The 16,535-nt window shown below is 43.3% G+C and overlaps 1 protein-coding gene across 9 annotated transcripts in view; it reads right to left on the bottom strand.

Moving 5' to 3' along the window:
• The window catches only part of LOC118511937 (Down syndrome cell adhesion molecule-like protein Dscam2), a 44,280-nt gene that overhangs the window by 24,108 nt on the left and 3,637 nt on the right, over positions 1 to 16,535 (bottom strand). For all 9 annotated transcript variants that reach the window (XM_036055631.1, XM_036055628.1, XM_036055627.1 and 6 more), the window contains 6 exons: positions 7,266 to 7,318; positions 6,828 to 7,056; positions 3,650 to 3,792; positions 3,302 to 3,463; positions 3,034 to 3,183; positions 2,735 to 2,855 (listed from right to left, as the gene is read on the bottom strand). In XM_036055631.1, the coding sequence (XP_035911524.1) occupies positions 2,735 to 2,855; positions 3,034 to 3,183; positions 3,302 to 3,463; positions 3,650 to 3,792; positions 6,828 to 7,056; positions 7,266 to 7,302 (842 nt within the window). In that variant the 5' untranslated portion in view covers positions 7,303 to 7,318. The remainder of the gene's footprint in view (positions 1 to 2,734; positions 2,856 to 3,033; positions 3,184 to 3,301; positions 3,464 to 3,649; positions 3,793 to 6,827; positions 7,057 to 7,265; positions 7,319 to 16,535) is intronic.

Below are 16,535 nucleotides of genomic sequence, written 5' to 3'. Positions count from 1 at the left end.
ATCTTGATTTTGAGCCGATCCTAATGGATTGGATGCCCCTCACAGCGCGGGTTTGCGCTTCTTTCGCTCCGGCTCGCTCCAAGAGTTGATTGCATTACAGCAAACGTTCACATTTGTGTAGCTCGTGACCCGCACACAGCCTCACAGCAAATGCTGTCGGGCAGCATTAACCCCGGTAAAGATAGGCGGGTGATAGATTGTGCGTGTTTGCGCGTGTGGGTAATTATTTCGACCGCTTCGGATTAGCGCTCGGAGCCCACCATCCTGGCCGTGATTAAATTTTGCTCCTAATTCATCTCGCGTTGCACGGCGTAAAGTGTTTTCGTGCTGAAATTAATTCCATCGTCGACCACGGGCTGACCACCAGCCGAAACCAACCCGCTTCGAACTGGTCTAAAAAAAGGGCACAAAAATGTGTTACACAAAAAACCATCCACAGCCATCAATTGCTGGTAGCCAATGATAATGATGTGGGTGATACAAATAATTTCATTAAATTGTGTAAATAGAGATTTTTATGTTCTAAGTAGACTCATACAGGGTGGGATGTGCAATGCAGGGATTTTCAGTTGATTAGTTGGTGGCAGGTGTGACGTTGGTACAATCGGATGATACGTCATAAGTGGCATGGGTACGACAAGCTTTGTAGATAAAATTTCAATCGGAACACGGTTTGATTCCACTTCAGTTGTCTGTTGAAGGCAGTCGGGGCACTCATAAAAGGCTATGAAGTTTTGAAGGCATCTCAAATCATGCGTATGAGATGATTTCGCGTTGAAGAGGTACGAATCTCCGTGAGAAGTCCTTTATTCACCAAACTTACCAAACTTATAAAGTGGATGCATCAGGATATCAACTTTCTTGTAAGCCAACACCAATTCTGGCATAGGCTGATGACATAGAAATCGTTGATTTGAGCCTCTTCTATGTAGCAGAAGCCTGCCAAAGGATCGAGCGAGCGGCACTAAACCTAGGGTTGGAGATCAACGAGGCGAAAACCAAAATGATGGTGGCCTCATTAGAGGATCTGCTTTGCAATATTGATCAACCCAGCGGGAATGTGCAGATAGCAGATCGCACCTCTGCAGTCGTTCAAAATTTTACCTATCTTAGGTGAAAGGTCAACACCGACATCAACATAGAAGATGATCAATCCACTCAAAATACCAGTCACGAAGGACGAAGCTAGGACTATACAGAACACTTATAGTCCTGGTTCTCCCATACGCCTCTAAGACATGGACTCTGCCCAAAACTGACGCGTCCGAGAGGAAAATGCTCAGGAGGATTTTTGGAAGAACAATGAAGGAGTCGTCGACATCGACGAGCTGTACGGTGATCTCACCATTGTGCTGATCATGTCATGAGCATGGCACCGGACAACTTGACTTTTAAAGTCTGATTAGACCATCCAGATGGACAGAGGAAGCGTGGTAGGCTCAAACTGAGATGGAGTGATGAGTCCCCGAGAGAGTCCGGGATATTGAGCGGTTTCGAGGATTTATGTTTATTTATGTATAATTGTTTACATTTGCAGCTTAACCCCCCTGTAACTGTTGTAACACAATCTAAGGCTAAGACTACGACAGAATTAAGATACTTTTATTAACAATTTTTTTTAGTATAAACCAAAAATAAATCATATTCGTTACGTTACGAATTAATAATAGACGAAATTGCTCATTGAAATTGATACATACTGAAAAGAGAACTGGGGTTTGGGTTTGGTGCTCTAAAAATCTGTGTAATGTCTAGAAAAGTGTTACGATCTAATTCCCTCAGCTTAGACTCATCCATAACCATGCCACACCTGCAAACCTCTTAATCGTCAGCAGAGAAGCTTAATGCCTTAAATAATGGCATGCAATAAAGATTAGTATTTTAGCATGTGCACTGGAACGAGTACAGAATCTCAGCCCGCTTCAGGTCAATAAAATCTTCCCAACGCAAAGCAATAAGCACACCCATGCCTAATGTACCGCTTTAAGATGTATCGCAAGAATGCTACATACCGTGGCCGCATAACTTGAATCTCGAAAACCGACGAGTAAAGTATCCGTTTTGCTCCGACCGAACCCGGGTGCAAAGAACAGATTAAACACTACCCTTGCAAAGCCAGGGTGAGCAACATCAAACAACCAGGGCCGGATTGATCGAGGGACGATACTTTAATCGCTTCCAACCAGTGCCCGCTCAAGCGCTCGGGATACCGCCGAGCAGTGGTCAGAGCGCTCTTGTTGGCATCGGGGATCTGTCTCTCTCACTCTCTCTCTCTCTCTCACTCACGGCAACGATCAAAGTGTATCAAAATTGCAGTATCCATCAATGGATCATAAATGAATTTATTATGAGTCCTGTCAGAGGGGTGAGAAGAGGAGGGCGGGGGGAGGGGAGGTTTGTGGTGGTCTCTTGCGAAAAAGGGACCAGTTGTGACACCCTATTCCGGCTGTGTCTCGCTCGGAATCTCGCTCGATGCCGCCGCCGTGCTGAACCGTGCTTACGGCGAAAGGTGGAAACATAAATTTCCCATTTACTGTCGGGAAAGTCAGCCACAGTCACAGAGGACCACTGGCGCGGGGTGTTTGTGGCTCGAAATTTGTTAGGTTAGGTCTCGTTTCGCACATACACCCGAGAACTCTCCCGCTCGCTGTCTGTCTGTGAGCCCGGCTATCGAAACCCTGGAAGGGTCCTGCTGGAACGGGGCTATCAAAGTTAATGGGATGAAAATACTTACGAGAAACTGGGAACGGGATTTCCCTGGACATTGCACGGTAACTGCACACTGGTTCCCTTGCCGGTCGTGAGTTCACTTACTGACTTTTGGCTGGTGGATGGGGCCATGTTCGGTGTGCTGTCTGCGTGTGTGTGTGAGTAGGTGTGTTCGGTTCCGGAAGAGAGAGAGAGAGGATAAAAGGGGCGATTAAGGTAGAGAGATGGCGTAATTGTATTAGAACTTTCGATACCGGGTTACTCGCATCGAGCTGCACCGTACGCAAGTTGCAGTTCCGGGCTTATGGTGGCAAGGAAAGGTACCTTTGAGGGAAAGCAGGACGGCTTCGCTCGTTTTGCGCTCGCCCGTCAGCGTGTCGACCGTTACGCATGAGAACCGCTTCAATCTGTCTTCCTCGTTGACGTTGCGTATGCACAGCTCTCCACCGGGCGTTGTGATAACATACCGAGTGCCTGTGCGGGAAAAAGCAGACGCAATGAGCCGACGGTCCGGTGCGGGCAGGGTGCGTTGTAAAGTGACAGCCCGAGTGCGTAGAACCGGGTGCCTTGCCACCCTTTGCCAGCAACTCACCGATGTCGGATCGGCCGGGTAGAAGCATTTCCTTCTCACTGAACCACGACGACACATGGACAAATTCCCGCACGTGCGAGGAGACGAAACATTTCAGGAAGGCTGTGTTTGCGAGCGTCACATCGGCGTTCTCCACCTTCACCTCGTACGGCTGCCGCACCACTGTGTGTGCGTGTTTGTGCGATGTGCCAGAGAAAAACAGGATTCACCGAAAAGGAAAACAAAGTTTCAGATCAGTGTTTAATGTGCGATGCAGAACGCTCCAAGGAACTCCTCGTCGTCAACGTCGTCGTCGTAGTGTCGTCTGTCGGTGCGTCCAAGCGTTTGGACAGGAGATGTGCGACTTACCTGCTCGTACCCGGATGTCGTGACTAAGCAGAACGTAGTAGGAGTAGCTGATTCGGCACCGATAAGTCGTATCGTGCACGTCCGTCCGAAAGAGATGGCCAGCAAATGGAGGAAAGTAGAGCGTCCCGTTTGGCAACGCTTGCCTAACCAGATGGAATTGGGCCGAGATGGATGGTAGAAGAGCGTGTGAGTGTGTGAGAGAGAGAGAGAGAGCGAATGAATATTCCATGGGTTAGGGTTAAGATGTTGACTCTACCGTACGGATGAACCTGGCTGGCGTCTTCCAGGTACATATATGCGGGCCTTGTATGTACTGTCAATATTGCCAACATCGATACATGCAAATATAAATTTGATACTATACAAATCTTCCGGTCGGACGGACGGTCGGGAACCGGGATGCATGAGGAGCGGAATGCAATCATATGTTGATTCACTTGGCGAATTTTGGGTGAGTGATACATCCCCCATGCTATGTACAAACGTTATGGCAGTTGGACATGTTTTTCCTAGCAAAAGGCAGGTTGGTTGGTTGGTTGGTAGGTTTTTTTTCTTCTCTCTCGTTACTTCTTCGCCGTGGCCACAACCGTGCTTCGGTATTTTTCAGTTCCAATGAAATGACGCAGATAGCAGCATATCGGATTTAGCTCAATTTAAATATACAATTTGATTTTGGCACAAAAGCAAATCGTTACGCTCGGTGGCAAAATTAGTGCATGGCGTGCATTTCTGAACGGATAATACCGATATGGATATTTATTGACGAGGTTTTCAATGGGCATTATCCATATCCATCGTTTGGGTTATTAACTTCAACATACTCCTTCATGAAGCATTGATGCAACACAAACAAGCATTATTCTGTAACAGTGAACATATAAGATGATGTATTCAATGTTGGATCATCGTGTTTCGTTGATAGTGTTTATGCTGCCCAACAATGCTATACTTTAGGTTTTGAGTTGACTTTAGAGACTTGTCGATGACTTGTCTTGGAATAGTCTTGGAATTGGATTGTCTTGAAGGTGAAAAATCGATGCTAAGGTGGCCAGCGCCATTTTCGAAGTGTACGGCTATAGCTTGGTAGCTGAACCAAAGGAGGCACCGAATTCATAGCATTGTCAAAGACGAAAGTCCACCGTGGCTAATAAGTTGGGATTCGGCCATAGAAAAAGGTTCTGAATCATTTTTATCCATTGGGATTTGCCACCAGAAAGCTCACCAACAGCATTTCACCAATAAGCGGACAACACGCGACCAAAATCACATCATCGATCCCATGTATCGCGGTGGGAGTGGAATGTGTCAACTTCCAAAAGGGTAAGTTGACGTATGAATACACGTGACTTTTGTATACCTACGTCAAAGTCGAATTCTATTCCTATAATGGAGTTTAACGCGAGAAGATGATGTTCTGGGAAATACTTGGCGGGAATCAAACCATGATTATGGGATAAATAAAGATCCCTGTTACGACAATGCCAGGCAATGCCCACGTGACACAAGTTATCAACGCAGGACCCTAGAATGCGAGATCCTCCGTCATTCACTGTAATTTTCGATCCTAGTGATTAAGATCTTCTGCGGATCGCTGCTTAAACTTGCGGAGGAATTAGATTTCTAGAACATTGATTACATGAAACAATCTATTTATGTCCTGTTTGATTTGATTAAGAAACATCTATCCAGGGTAAAAATTAACAAGGACTGACGATCTCACGAAATCTTGTTTTGGATCTAACCTTATCTGGATCGTAATACGAACTGATTAAAATAGCTCTACGTGAAAAAAATATCCGCACTTCCTAGTACATCGTTAATCCAATAAGAGATGCAACGAAGCCATAAGTTCCACATAAGGTTACATAAATGGCCAAGCTTAATGTACCCTATATTAACAAAACTAATCATTTCAGACGAAGCACCAAAGCAAATGTATCCAACACGGTTCGCCATTTCCAACGATCTGATTGATTCTTGAAGCGCAACATTATAACTTGCAATCTCCTTCTAGCTAGTGGCTCTCCATCCGGTTTTTCCAGCAACAAAAAGCGGCATTGTGTTGTGACCGGATGCCAATCAAAGCACTGCACAAAATCCCTGGAAAAGATCCTTCATCCCATGGATGCTTTATTATGGGTGTATATTTCGCCGAAGCTGGGATGCTGCTAAAACTGCTCGGATGTGTGTATCGACCTCAACGTTCGTACCCCACAGTTCCCGGGAGGTCCCCTCGTCGAAGAAGATGTTGCCGATGAGCAACGACGACCACGACGTTCCTGGGCCGGTAGTCTCACAGCCCGCCCCAGACACGCACGCACGTAATCCCAATAAATATTGCATCAAGACTGATAAGTTTACGGAAGATTGAACAGGTACATAATGCATCGTATATATGTTTCTGGTGCGTGCCGCATCGCACGACGGGCATGGCGCATGGTGTGCCTGCTCACTCGGAGCTACGCACATAATCAAGTGTACTATCATGAAGCGGCGAACATAAAGAATGGCATCTTTCGCCCGCGCTCCGGCTCAGATTGCGTTTGCAGGAATTAATGCGGCATGTTCTTCTGCTGGTGCTTCGATGGTTTCGGTGGTACTTTTTGAACAGTGCACGCGTGTGTGTGTGTGACTATCTCCGTGCAGTAGTATGAGACACAGTCAGTTTGCTCAGCGGAGTTTTCGGATAAACTTCGGTTTACATGTTAGTTTCTTTGCGGTTCTCCCGTGAGGATGAGGATGAAAACGTCGAGCCGAGTGGATGTGAAACACACCCGTCGACAGTACGGGAAAAGGTCGCAACCGCAAATCGTGACTTTGGGTGTCTTCTAAACTTTTTTCGCCCCAAAAACCACACCAAACACAGGCGCTCCAAGAAACGTCAAGGTGCGCGTCTCCACATCAGTGAAAAGCGCCGGAAAAAGGGACCACAAGGGTGGGCGCTTTGCCAGTCTCTTTCTCTCTCTCTCCCCCTTCCCGTTTGCGTTGCCTTTCATCTTTAATTAATAATTCACGTATCAAACAGTCAGTACGCCGCACGGACGGCAGTGGAGTAGTTTAGCTCCCACCAAACTTTGCACCTTTGCATTGCGTCTTATCCGACCCTGTCCCTGCCCGACCCTACCCGGCTGCTGATAATCTCGTGTTTGATATGTGATCTGAAAAGTTTTCCACTCACCTCAGCCCCGGCACGCTGCTCACCAGGCTGCCGTCCTTCAGTATCCACTGGATGATCATCTGCGGACCACCGTAGGCCTGGCAGACGAGCTGCGAGTTGCCGGTGTCGTTGCTGAACAGCACGCTCGACGGAAGCTCGTGCAGAAAGTTGGGCATCTGAAGATTTTCCGACGACAGCGCGTACCCACTCTGCTCGATGAGTATCGCCAACGCTAGGCACTGCACGAGGCCTGCAGCGTCCGGGAAGGGGGTGATGATTTATGAGGTTACGCGCTAGTTTATTAGTGGATTTATTGCTGTTCGGAACAAAATTTGTCTAGCCCCTAATATGCTGCCACCAGGGGAATGGTAAGTGGGCTAGTGTATTGCCTCTTTTTTTCCCCCACCGAGTATGTGGTGTATGTAAATATACATCCAAACAATTACAATCGTAACTTACCGGGTAATCGTGATAGTGTCGCTCTTGCTACTTCCATTATTCCTACGCGATTCCTGCAAATTGAAGAAGAATGGTTGATATTAAAACTTTCCGTAGCTCGGGAAAAGTTTCGCTACGAACTGCTATCCGAACGTGATATGGATAAAATAATGGGGCGAGCCCGTGTGGGAATAAAATGGAGTGTGGTCTATTGTTTCAAGAAACTGTTTCAACAAACTGAAGGTTGGAAGCAGGAATTTTCACGCAATGTTTGGTACGCTTTTTGAAGGCTCTTTTGATGATGATTTGTGGCATAGGTCCCGGTACCATTGGTTAAATCACAAAACTTCTTCGACTATATACGTTACACCCTGTCGTGAGCAGTTTAATTCGTTTGTGCAATTTAGTCTTAATATGAATAGTTTGTTATGTGGGGTCGTTATTACATGACATTTACATGAAAAATGAAATAATCGATTAAACGCTAAAATAATGCAAAGAGTGACGGACAGTGATATAAGATACCAACCAAATACCCATCGGCTAAAGAACCACAAGAAACCGACAGAATAGTACAGCAATGAAACAGGTTATTAATCAAAGTATTACTGAGCTCACTGTGGATAGCAAATGAAATCCCTATGATTAAATCTTGGGATCAACTATACCATACATCAGAGTCTTTAGCAATGACAGGGCACATTGTCTCATTTGTTGAAGAGATAGTAGAAAACTATTCGAAAGCGAAAACTAGGAACTATTCCCACAGTCTTGGTCTCACGGTTTAGATTCGTCGTCTGTCAATCCATTATCCCGGCCGTTCTGGGAGACGCATCAAAGCCATCACACTCTCTCAATTTGAGCCTACCACTCCCGTCTGGTGCCATTCTCATGACATGACCCGCCTTCCGGAGCCTGGTAAGTCTTATGATAAAAATTAAAATAAAGTCTAAAACATTTGAGTCCACCACACAGCTAATAAACCTCGTCAACTCTCGTAGCGGCTCCTCCATTGTCCTACCGCACATTCGGGGATCATCACCTATACTACTACCGTCCCTGCATTGATTTTAAGGTTGCATACGAAGGCATAGCCAGGTTAACCATACAAGAGGCAAAGAGCTCATTTGGAATGTCAGACAAGACTACCAGGATTGTAAGAACTACAATGACTAACTTCTAGAGTCTTTTGCTACCAAATAGAATCTCCGCCAAGGAAAAGGGTATGGCAGTCTTCTCTTCATCTTGGTTCTAGAGTGAGCCATCCGAGTATCGGCGATAGAAACTTGGGGGATTATAGTTTATGAGCTAATCTAGATCCTGGCATTCCTTAACGACATAGATATCATCATAGGCACAAAACCTCGAGTTGGTGATCAACAGGGCCAAACCCAAATACTGATCTACGCGAAGATGGCGTATGTACAGTTGATTGGTCTGATAGATTAAGATACTTTACCAGTCTGGGATAAAAAGTCAGCACCAGCAACAATATAGATGATGAGATAGTTTGCTGGTTGCCAACTAGTCATACTTTTGTGGAAGTCTTATATACGGCTGGCCATGCAATGTACAAGCTTCGGCAGGCTGGCCATGTCATAAGAATGTTACCAGCCAGTACAGCCCGTAGAGTCTTTTGAGGCCGTCCACAACGAAAGAGGAGATGTGGTGGGACCTAACTGAGACGGAGATATGATGTTGATGCGTCTGTCCGAAGGGCCGGGATATGGGGTTGGCGAAAGACATCACTAGATCTTGAGGTGACAAGAAGATTGTTATAAGTAAACAGTAATTTTAAGAGAGAAGTTTTGGTACATATTTTCAACGGATTGATCGCAAAACGGGTGATCCGGTGACGGAGGTGAAAGCGGCGACAATATTTGAACGGCAGAATCGAGGGTTTAAGCATAATCAGGCCTCCACCCGTTTGCAGGACTGACATGAAGGTCGTATCAAAGAAGAATTAAGATGTTGGGCGAACAAGGATATAATTGCATCAATCACTTACTAAGCACCTTAATACCTTTATCCCTTCTTACTGCCCTTGAACTCCTTCGCCTTTTCTTCACTGCTCCTATAAGAATGTTAAGGTAAAGAAATTTTTCATTGACAGAATTTAGATCTAGGACCTATTAAAACCAATGTTATACCATTGATCAAATCATACAATTGACTGAATAATCAAGGAAACGTAAATGTGACAATCAGTCTTAGGTTGTTCATAGTGCAGTGCTCGTTGCTTCTCTTGGTGTTGTATATTTATCTACTTTTTAGTGTTATAGACACAGTTCCACTCGCTTCTGAACTCCAGTCTGTTGAGGTAGTTTATATTTAGCGTAGGAATATGTATTTTGGATATAATCGGCATATAACATTGTGCTGATAAATCAGCCGTTTATCAAACTTAACCTTTTAATGTTTTTTATTTGTTCTTACCGCCTCTCGCAGGCTCACTCAAATACAAGAGGGTAGTTTTTCGGCTAGCTGCTGTACTAGGGTATTTTAAAATAATTATGGTTGTTGACGATAATTTCTACATACACATATCTACATTAAACGCAAACACACAAGATAGGTATGACACCCATTTCTTCTCCCTTTTCGTAGCCTCAAATAATTCTCCTTACGCAGAGTCATACCGCAAAGGATGATCCAGGCCAGACAAAGACAAAGCGAAACTCTTACAAAACAAACAATTCGTTAGAATGAGACTATTTGCGCCTCGTTCAGTATGCGCAATGGTACATACGGAACTGTTCCCACCTACCATCTCTTCCCGGCAACTGAAACGCATCGAAAGAGTATATCCAGTTACCGGTCAGAGCTCAAGCAGCTCAGAACGAACATTATGCCAAAACTAGTGAAACCTCGGATAAACAGGTCAAAATCCAAAATCTGACGGAAATCTGAAGCAGTTATCAAAAGAATACTAATCGATAAAACACGATATTAAGGTTGTCATATTGTTATGTCCGTTACTGTTACAGTAAAAGAAACTTTGTGGAGCATTAAAGTAAAACAAGTGACTAAGTTTTATATACACAATCTAACATGTTGCATTTTGTGCTATTTTTCGTTATTTTTTACAATCCCTGCAGTATTATAAATGTTTCCTAAATAAAATAAAGTATGTAAAAATATCAGCTTGCAAACTTATTAGTAAATGTTTCCTAATGTTAAGGTTTTTAACAATTCACCTCAATAACAGAAGCCTGTTAATCGCTTCCACGACTGTTCGCTTTGGACTGTTCGCTTTGGACTGTTCGCTTTGGAATGCACACCAGCGTGCTATTGTTATTTGAACATAGCCATTAAAACGATATCGCATTTTATCACCCACCGTCCGAATCGTATCCGGTGTACTCGCTTATCTAGTCTAGTGTCATGATATACTATAAAATATACTTTTACAACATATTACTAACGGGTGTGTCGCGACTGAACATTGGACCGCTGGTGGATGTTGTCCGGTGTGTGGGAACGGTCGACGCTATGTACAGCGAACGCCACACATACAGCGCCTAAAAGTGTACCGATGTCCTGTATGTCCTACGCGAGATGTATTACGATAATCATGAATGTTTAAATTCGAAATGGCACCCGGACCCGGTGCTCGCCGTGTGCGAATGTGTGTTCTAACGCGTTGCCCGAGGGACAAAAATCGTCCACATACACACACCGTGTGCCGATGTGCACCGCTGTGTCGAGCGGTAGTTCTTAATCAACCAAATGACAAATTACCACCCGTGGTGTTTCGTTACAATCCACTTGCGTTAGCTGTTGATAATTCATGGCGCGCTTGGGTGGGGGATTGCGAAACCAGGGCGAAACGGGGCTGGCAGAGAGGGCGAAGAAATTTGAGTGTCAAAGACACAGTACGGCAGATGGTATTGTGCTGGCGTGTCGCAGCCCTTGTAGGCAATCAGGACGACGCGCGACGGCGTAAGCGAAGATACAATAGAGCGCCACAACCGGTGCGACTGCCACGAACAACTACAAAAGCCCCGAGGGAGAAGCGAAGAAGCGCAAGGCTTGCCGCTGTGCGAAACATACACATTACCGGGATGCATTTTCGGGATGCAGCCTGAAAATAAAAACAAAACGCAACGCAAAATAGAAAATAAAAGCGTGCACCGTCCCTGTGGTTTGCTGTGTACGTCCGAGGGACATGCCGTTTGGCCGATAGCTGGCCCCGGGAGTGGTGTAGTCGCTTTGTGATATGAGCGCTTGTGTGTTGTGGTTTTCTGCGAGTGAAAACTTCGAGACGGTGATGGGAAAAGTTGGAGTACAAATGGTTTTTTGATTCACAAAAATTTATTCTACCTCGCGGCCCCACCATCTTCATCCTGGATCCGTACGAACGATGTGTTAAAGGCTTGCCCTTGGAAACTTTTGTTTCCCTGGCTGTCCGCCCGTATGCACAGAACGAACAACTTCTTCATATGGCGATTACTTTCCAACGGAGAAACCGCAAGGAGCCGAGTTGTATGTGTGTGTAAACTTCTCGCTGCAACCGTTGGAAGTGGATTGAATGCAGATCTTCAATGAGCGAACCGCTTTTTTTGTTTTCCTCGTGAAGTCGCACGGCTTCAAGTCGCAATGTCGCGTAGACTCTTCTCTTTGGCTGTATTATTCCATGGGGTGGCTGGGTTTTCCCTTTTTTTCTCTTGACTGTCGTATGTTACCCCGGCTTCTCGGGGCTTCTTTCATAGAATCGAAAGAACGCCGCAAGCGATTGTCAATGGGAAAGGGACTCGAGAGGATGTGTTGTAGATGCTAGACAAAGAACATCCAAAGACGACGAAGGTTGCGGAAGAGTGTAGCGTTCGGCGAGTCCGCGGCCCGTGTCAAGTGGGAAGCGCCTACGTTGAACTGCGGGAAGCTACACTACTTACGGTGGATGAATGTATACGCATCCAAACACACACACACACACGCGCCAGTAGTCGGTGGATCAACAACTGTTACAACGACTCTCGCCAGCATAGTTGGATGCTGTGAATTGATAATGCCAAGCTATGATAATCATTCCGCACTCTCTCTCTCTCTCTTTCTCTCTCTGTCTCTTCTTCAATCATCAGTCAACCGTGTTTGGAGCAAAATAATGGAATTTTCGTTCGGCTGTATCGTTGAATTTTGTCGCCGACAGACACAGACTTGCGTTGCCTTCGTGGATACAACGAAGCCTTTTAGCTGTACGTGTATCGTCGTTATACGACTCATTAATACTTAATCACACTGTACAGCAGCGCAACTGGGACCTCAGTTTGATCGAGTGAGCAGTTTGAAATGTGAGTGATCACAATGTGTCGTTAGTGTAGTAATGGCTTCGTAGTAATGCTGACGTTGTAAGTTGCAAATCGATCGGAGGAAGCAAATGGCCATAATTTGATATCTGAGGGCACAAATCATCGTGCCATAATGGTTGGTTTGAATATCGTTAAAGCTGAGCTGATGTTTGTGTTTCAGTGGAGAAAGTTTATTTGCTTATTCAGACCTGTTTTATGAGCATGGTGCATGGATGCTTTAGCGACTTTGTCAAGATTTTGTAAGTTATGCCTTAACATTAGTCTTTTGATGTATAATTTGAGAGTATTATACATGTTAACATACCTTTAGTTCGTTTCAACAGCTGTAACTTCATATTCATGTCATTTTCAACTTCAGATTGTCAATTTCCTAAGATTTTATGAGGTCTTAGTATTGATTGCTTGCGATCTGTTATAAATTTGGGTTAGCTATAATGTATGTACATAGAGCATAGGAAATAGCCTAATATGTATGATGAAGATTGAAACACTAGATCCGAAAGCATCAGAGAGAGCTATCGCAGTCTTTGGACAAACTTTGGACCATCGTCTATAAGTCAATCAGCAGCGATCCTGACTGATGACATAGATATCATCATATGCACAAAAGGTTCTACCTGGGTTGTTGATCAACAAGATGAATCCCAAATACTGATCTACACAAATTGTATGTACAGTACAGCGATTTGGCAGGGTGACTGGTCTGAAGCTATAGGTACAGATAGGTTTATAGTCGTCCAAAACTTTACCTATCTGGGGTCAAAAGTCCTAATTGTTTTTCGAAACTTCAATTGAGGTCTTTTCGGGGATAATGGATGCTTACATTCTGGCACAAAAGTATCCCAAATGGATTTTGCTAATGCCGAGTTGGGTTTTTACGGAGTTAAATGATTGTTTCTAAATGTAATCTAAATTTCGCTTGTTACCTTACAAATAGGCCCTATTAGAAGGAATACTGCTATGTCCTCTTTTATGAAGTGATTGAAATTTTTTTGCGTTTAAGGAGATCGTCTTCCATTCATTCAGCAAATTCTCATTGAAAACTTCAATCGACTCGTAGCAGCATTCGCGGAGGTGCAATTTCAATTCCAAGGCAATTCCTTGTCTTATCACCTGTTCTTCTTATGCGCAGGAAAAATGTTTGAACCGACTTCGCTTTCCTTGCCTTCCACTGCCTTGATCTTTTGCCATATCCTATCGATCATTTTTGGATAAAATTCAAGTCTGTTGGAACGAGTCGAGCAGCGACACGTTTCATATTCTATCGATTTTCTTAAATCCTGCGAATCGTAACGTGAGATGCGTTTAAGCCATAACCAATCGCGCTCAAAAACTCAAGTGATGGTATCCAATCATCATTGAAAATACAAACAATGATGATGACTTCCACAGTGGAGACCAAATGTTCAACAACTTCTTGCCCCTCAGCAAGAATGGTTTTTACCGCTCAAGCTTTAGAAAACATATTTTCGCTATAACCTTTGTAAAGCTGTTCAAGTGGTCCCTCACACGAAATTGCGCTCAAGACATAACATTCCAGATACATTTTATGTTTGGAATATTTATTTTAATGTATTTGGCATTAACATTTACGATTCCCGGTACTTTTGCGACAGATTTTTGTTTTCTATTCAATTGTTTACCTTATTGTTGTATCAAATATTTCGAGGGACAGAGGGTTAAATGCAATTCAGTTGCTGGATCAGTTCAGTTGCGTTGATCTATTCTCCTGAAAGATTGAGACATTTAATTGGCGATGTCGATTAATTTTGAAAACTCTGCACACGGCTAAGACCGCTCAGCGCAGTACAGTAAAACATCAGTTTAACTAGTTCAAACCAATTCTATGTGGCTACAATTTTAATAGAAATATAGAAAACTGTGATATAGCCTAAAAAATGGGAGTCGTTGCATAGTTGTACTCATGCTACACAACTTAGTCAATCGAAACAGTTCGCACTTGATCTATTCAATTATATGCATAGAGATTGTTTCTTGTTTTAGAATCTCATTACTTGAAAGGATAAAAAATTCCATTAACATGCTTTACTATCTACCTCGCGCCTCCGTGCGATGAAATGAATCACAATCCACCAGACGCCTCCATTCATGTTCAATCCCATGGAGACGCCTGGTGATCCATACACCTCCACCTACATCCATTAACAAAACACTATTAACTGAACAACACGTTTACAGAAGCGGAACAAATACTTACGACACTTGTTTTTGCGGAATGAACTTAATTCCATTTCGATAAAAAAACCTAAACCATTCACGCAAAAAACAGCATTCATTTGGCAACCCAAAAGCTGCGAACTTTTTTACTGCCATGAGTGCTTTCAATACCAACAAAATTGTTAAGTCATTTAGTTTCAACAGGTCGCACTAGGCAATCATTCTCATCGCACATCCGATTTGATTAGTACTGTTTCTCTTTCCCGTTTGGCAACCGTTTCGCTGGCTGAGGCCAGAAAGAAAAACGACAAAAAACACACACATTGATGGCCACTTTTTTGGTTCTCGCTTTTTGAGGGTGCTGTGGGGAAATGGAAAGGAAAAAATGTCATAAATCTAAATCGGAAAAGTTGTACCATTGGCGAGGGATTCGGTCGTATTCTATCTGCTATTTTGGGGATGTCTTGTGATGTTTGGCATCATTTATGCCAGGTTTCGTGGAAAGATGGCACTCGACGAGTACAATATGTTGCCACGTTATGGTCAACTGATGCTATCAATCTGCATGAGAAATTGAATATTCATCCGTATTGTTTAGGCACGTTCCACACTTAAATGGGCATCACTGTGTAAACGAATGTTTAAAGTGGATGGATGAAGGATTCTTGAATCGCACCCAAAATGTAGAGAACATGTTAAATGGTAACGATAGATTATTTTATAGTGTTAAGCATGTTGAATAGATTTTTCCATACCATTAAGTGCTTTTTTGGTGTTATGGTCTCATGTTTAGAGCAATGAGCAGCATTAAGCCGTATAATACTTATTACTTGTTATATCAAAATCTTCTACTGTTTTACTCATGGAGACACTTGTTGTATTTACTCACAGAGTTGCCATTTGTCAGATAAGTTGGGAAAAGATATGCTGTTTAAAAATATATATATATACATCAAATACACACGTATTTTTAATATAGATTTGATATGCTCTAAATAACTACACCAGAACTAAGCTTATGTTCTATAAAAAGACACGATACATAACAAAAAAGGTTTAAAAGCTTATTTAGCTATAAGTTAAGTTTTAAATTAAACTTTAAAGATAAGATTAAGATTAAGTTAGAATCTAGTTAAATGATAAATATTTCTAGAGTTTACAAGCCTATCTGTATGGATAGCTTTTCTTCGATAACGAATTTATAATCATTATTAAGTAGAAAAGTCACGGTTGGAGACAGCCGTCGGTCTTAAAACTGCAGGACCGGGCATAGAATCCCATCCAGATCGTTTCTCCGTAGTAAGGACTGGCGGTCTGGTTTATGGAGGCTTTTAGTTAGCAGACTTCATAAGTCTCTTAATGAAATAGCATGAAAAAATATTTTTTTATGGCAATTAAAACGGTTTAACCGCAGTCTATTGCGAGAATATGAGTGAGAATATGAAGTTGAGGAAAAAAAGTCAAATTTTTGCTTGCTGTGACATGTGACAGTATAAAATTGCTATATTGCATGGAACATTCTTTTGCCAGTTACAAGACATTCAAAATGGCAGTAATCTAAGAAAAGATTCGATGAATGAAATGCAGTTCTTTGATAAAGACAGCAAATGTGAGCCAGTGTGCGTGAAATTGTGATTGTCGTTACTGTCGGTGTCGATACGGTAGCAGATAATAACGTGCCAATTTGGTTTCAACGCTATCGTTCAGTCATTTCTGATGTAAAAGGCCCACCTTGAACGGACAGACAAATCCTAAAAAATGACGTAAAAATTACCGAAATGATCGATGTTAACATGTTACAAGT

Source organism: Anopheles stephensi, chromosome 3, assembly GCF_013141755.1.
Source record: "Anopheles stephensi strain Indian chromosome 3, UCI_ANSTEP_V1.0, whole genome shotgun sequence".
Classification (NCBI taxonomy): Eukaryota; Metazoa; Arthropoda; class Insecta; order Diptera; family Culicidae; genus Anopheles; species Anopheles stephensi.
Note: the sequence above shows the minus strand (reverse complement) of the source record. Positions and strands in the feature narration are given on the sequence as shown.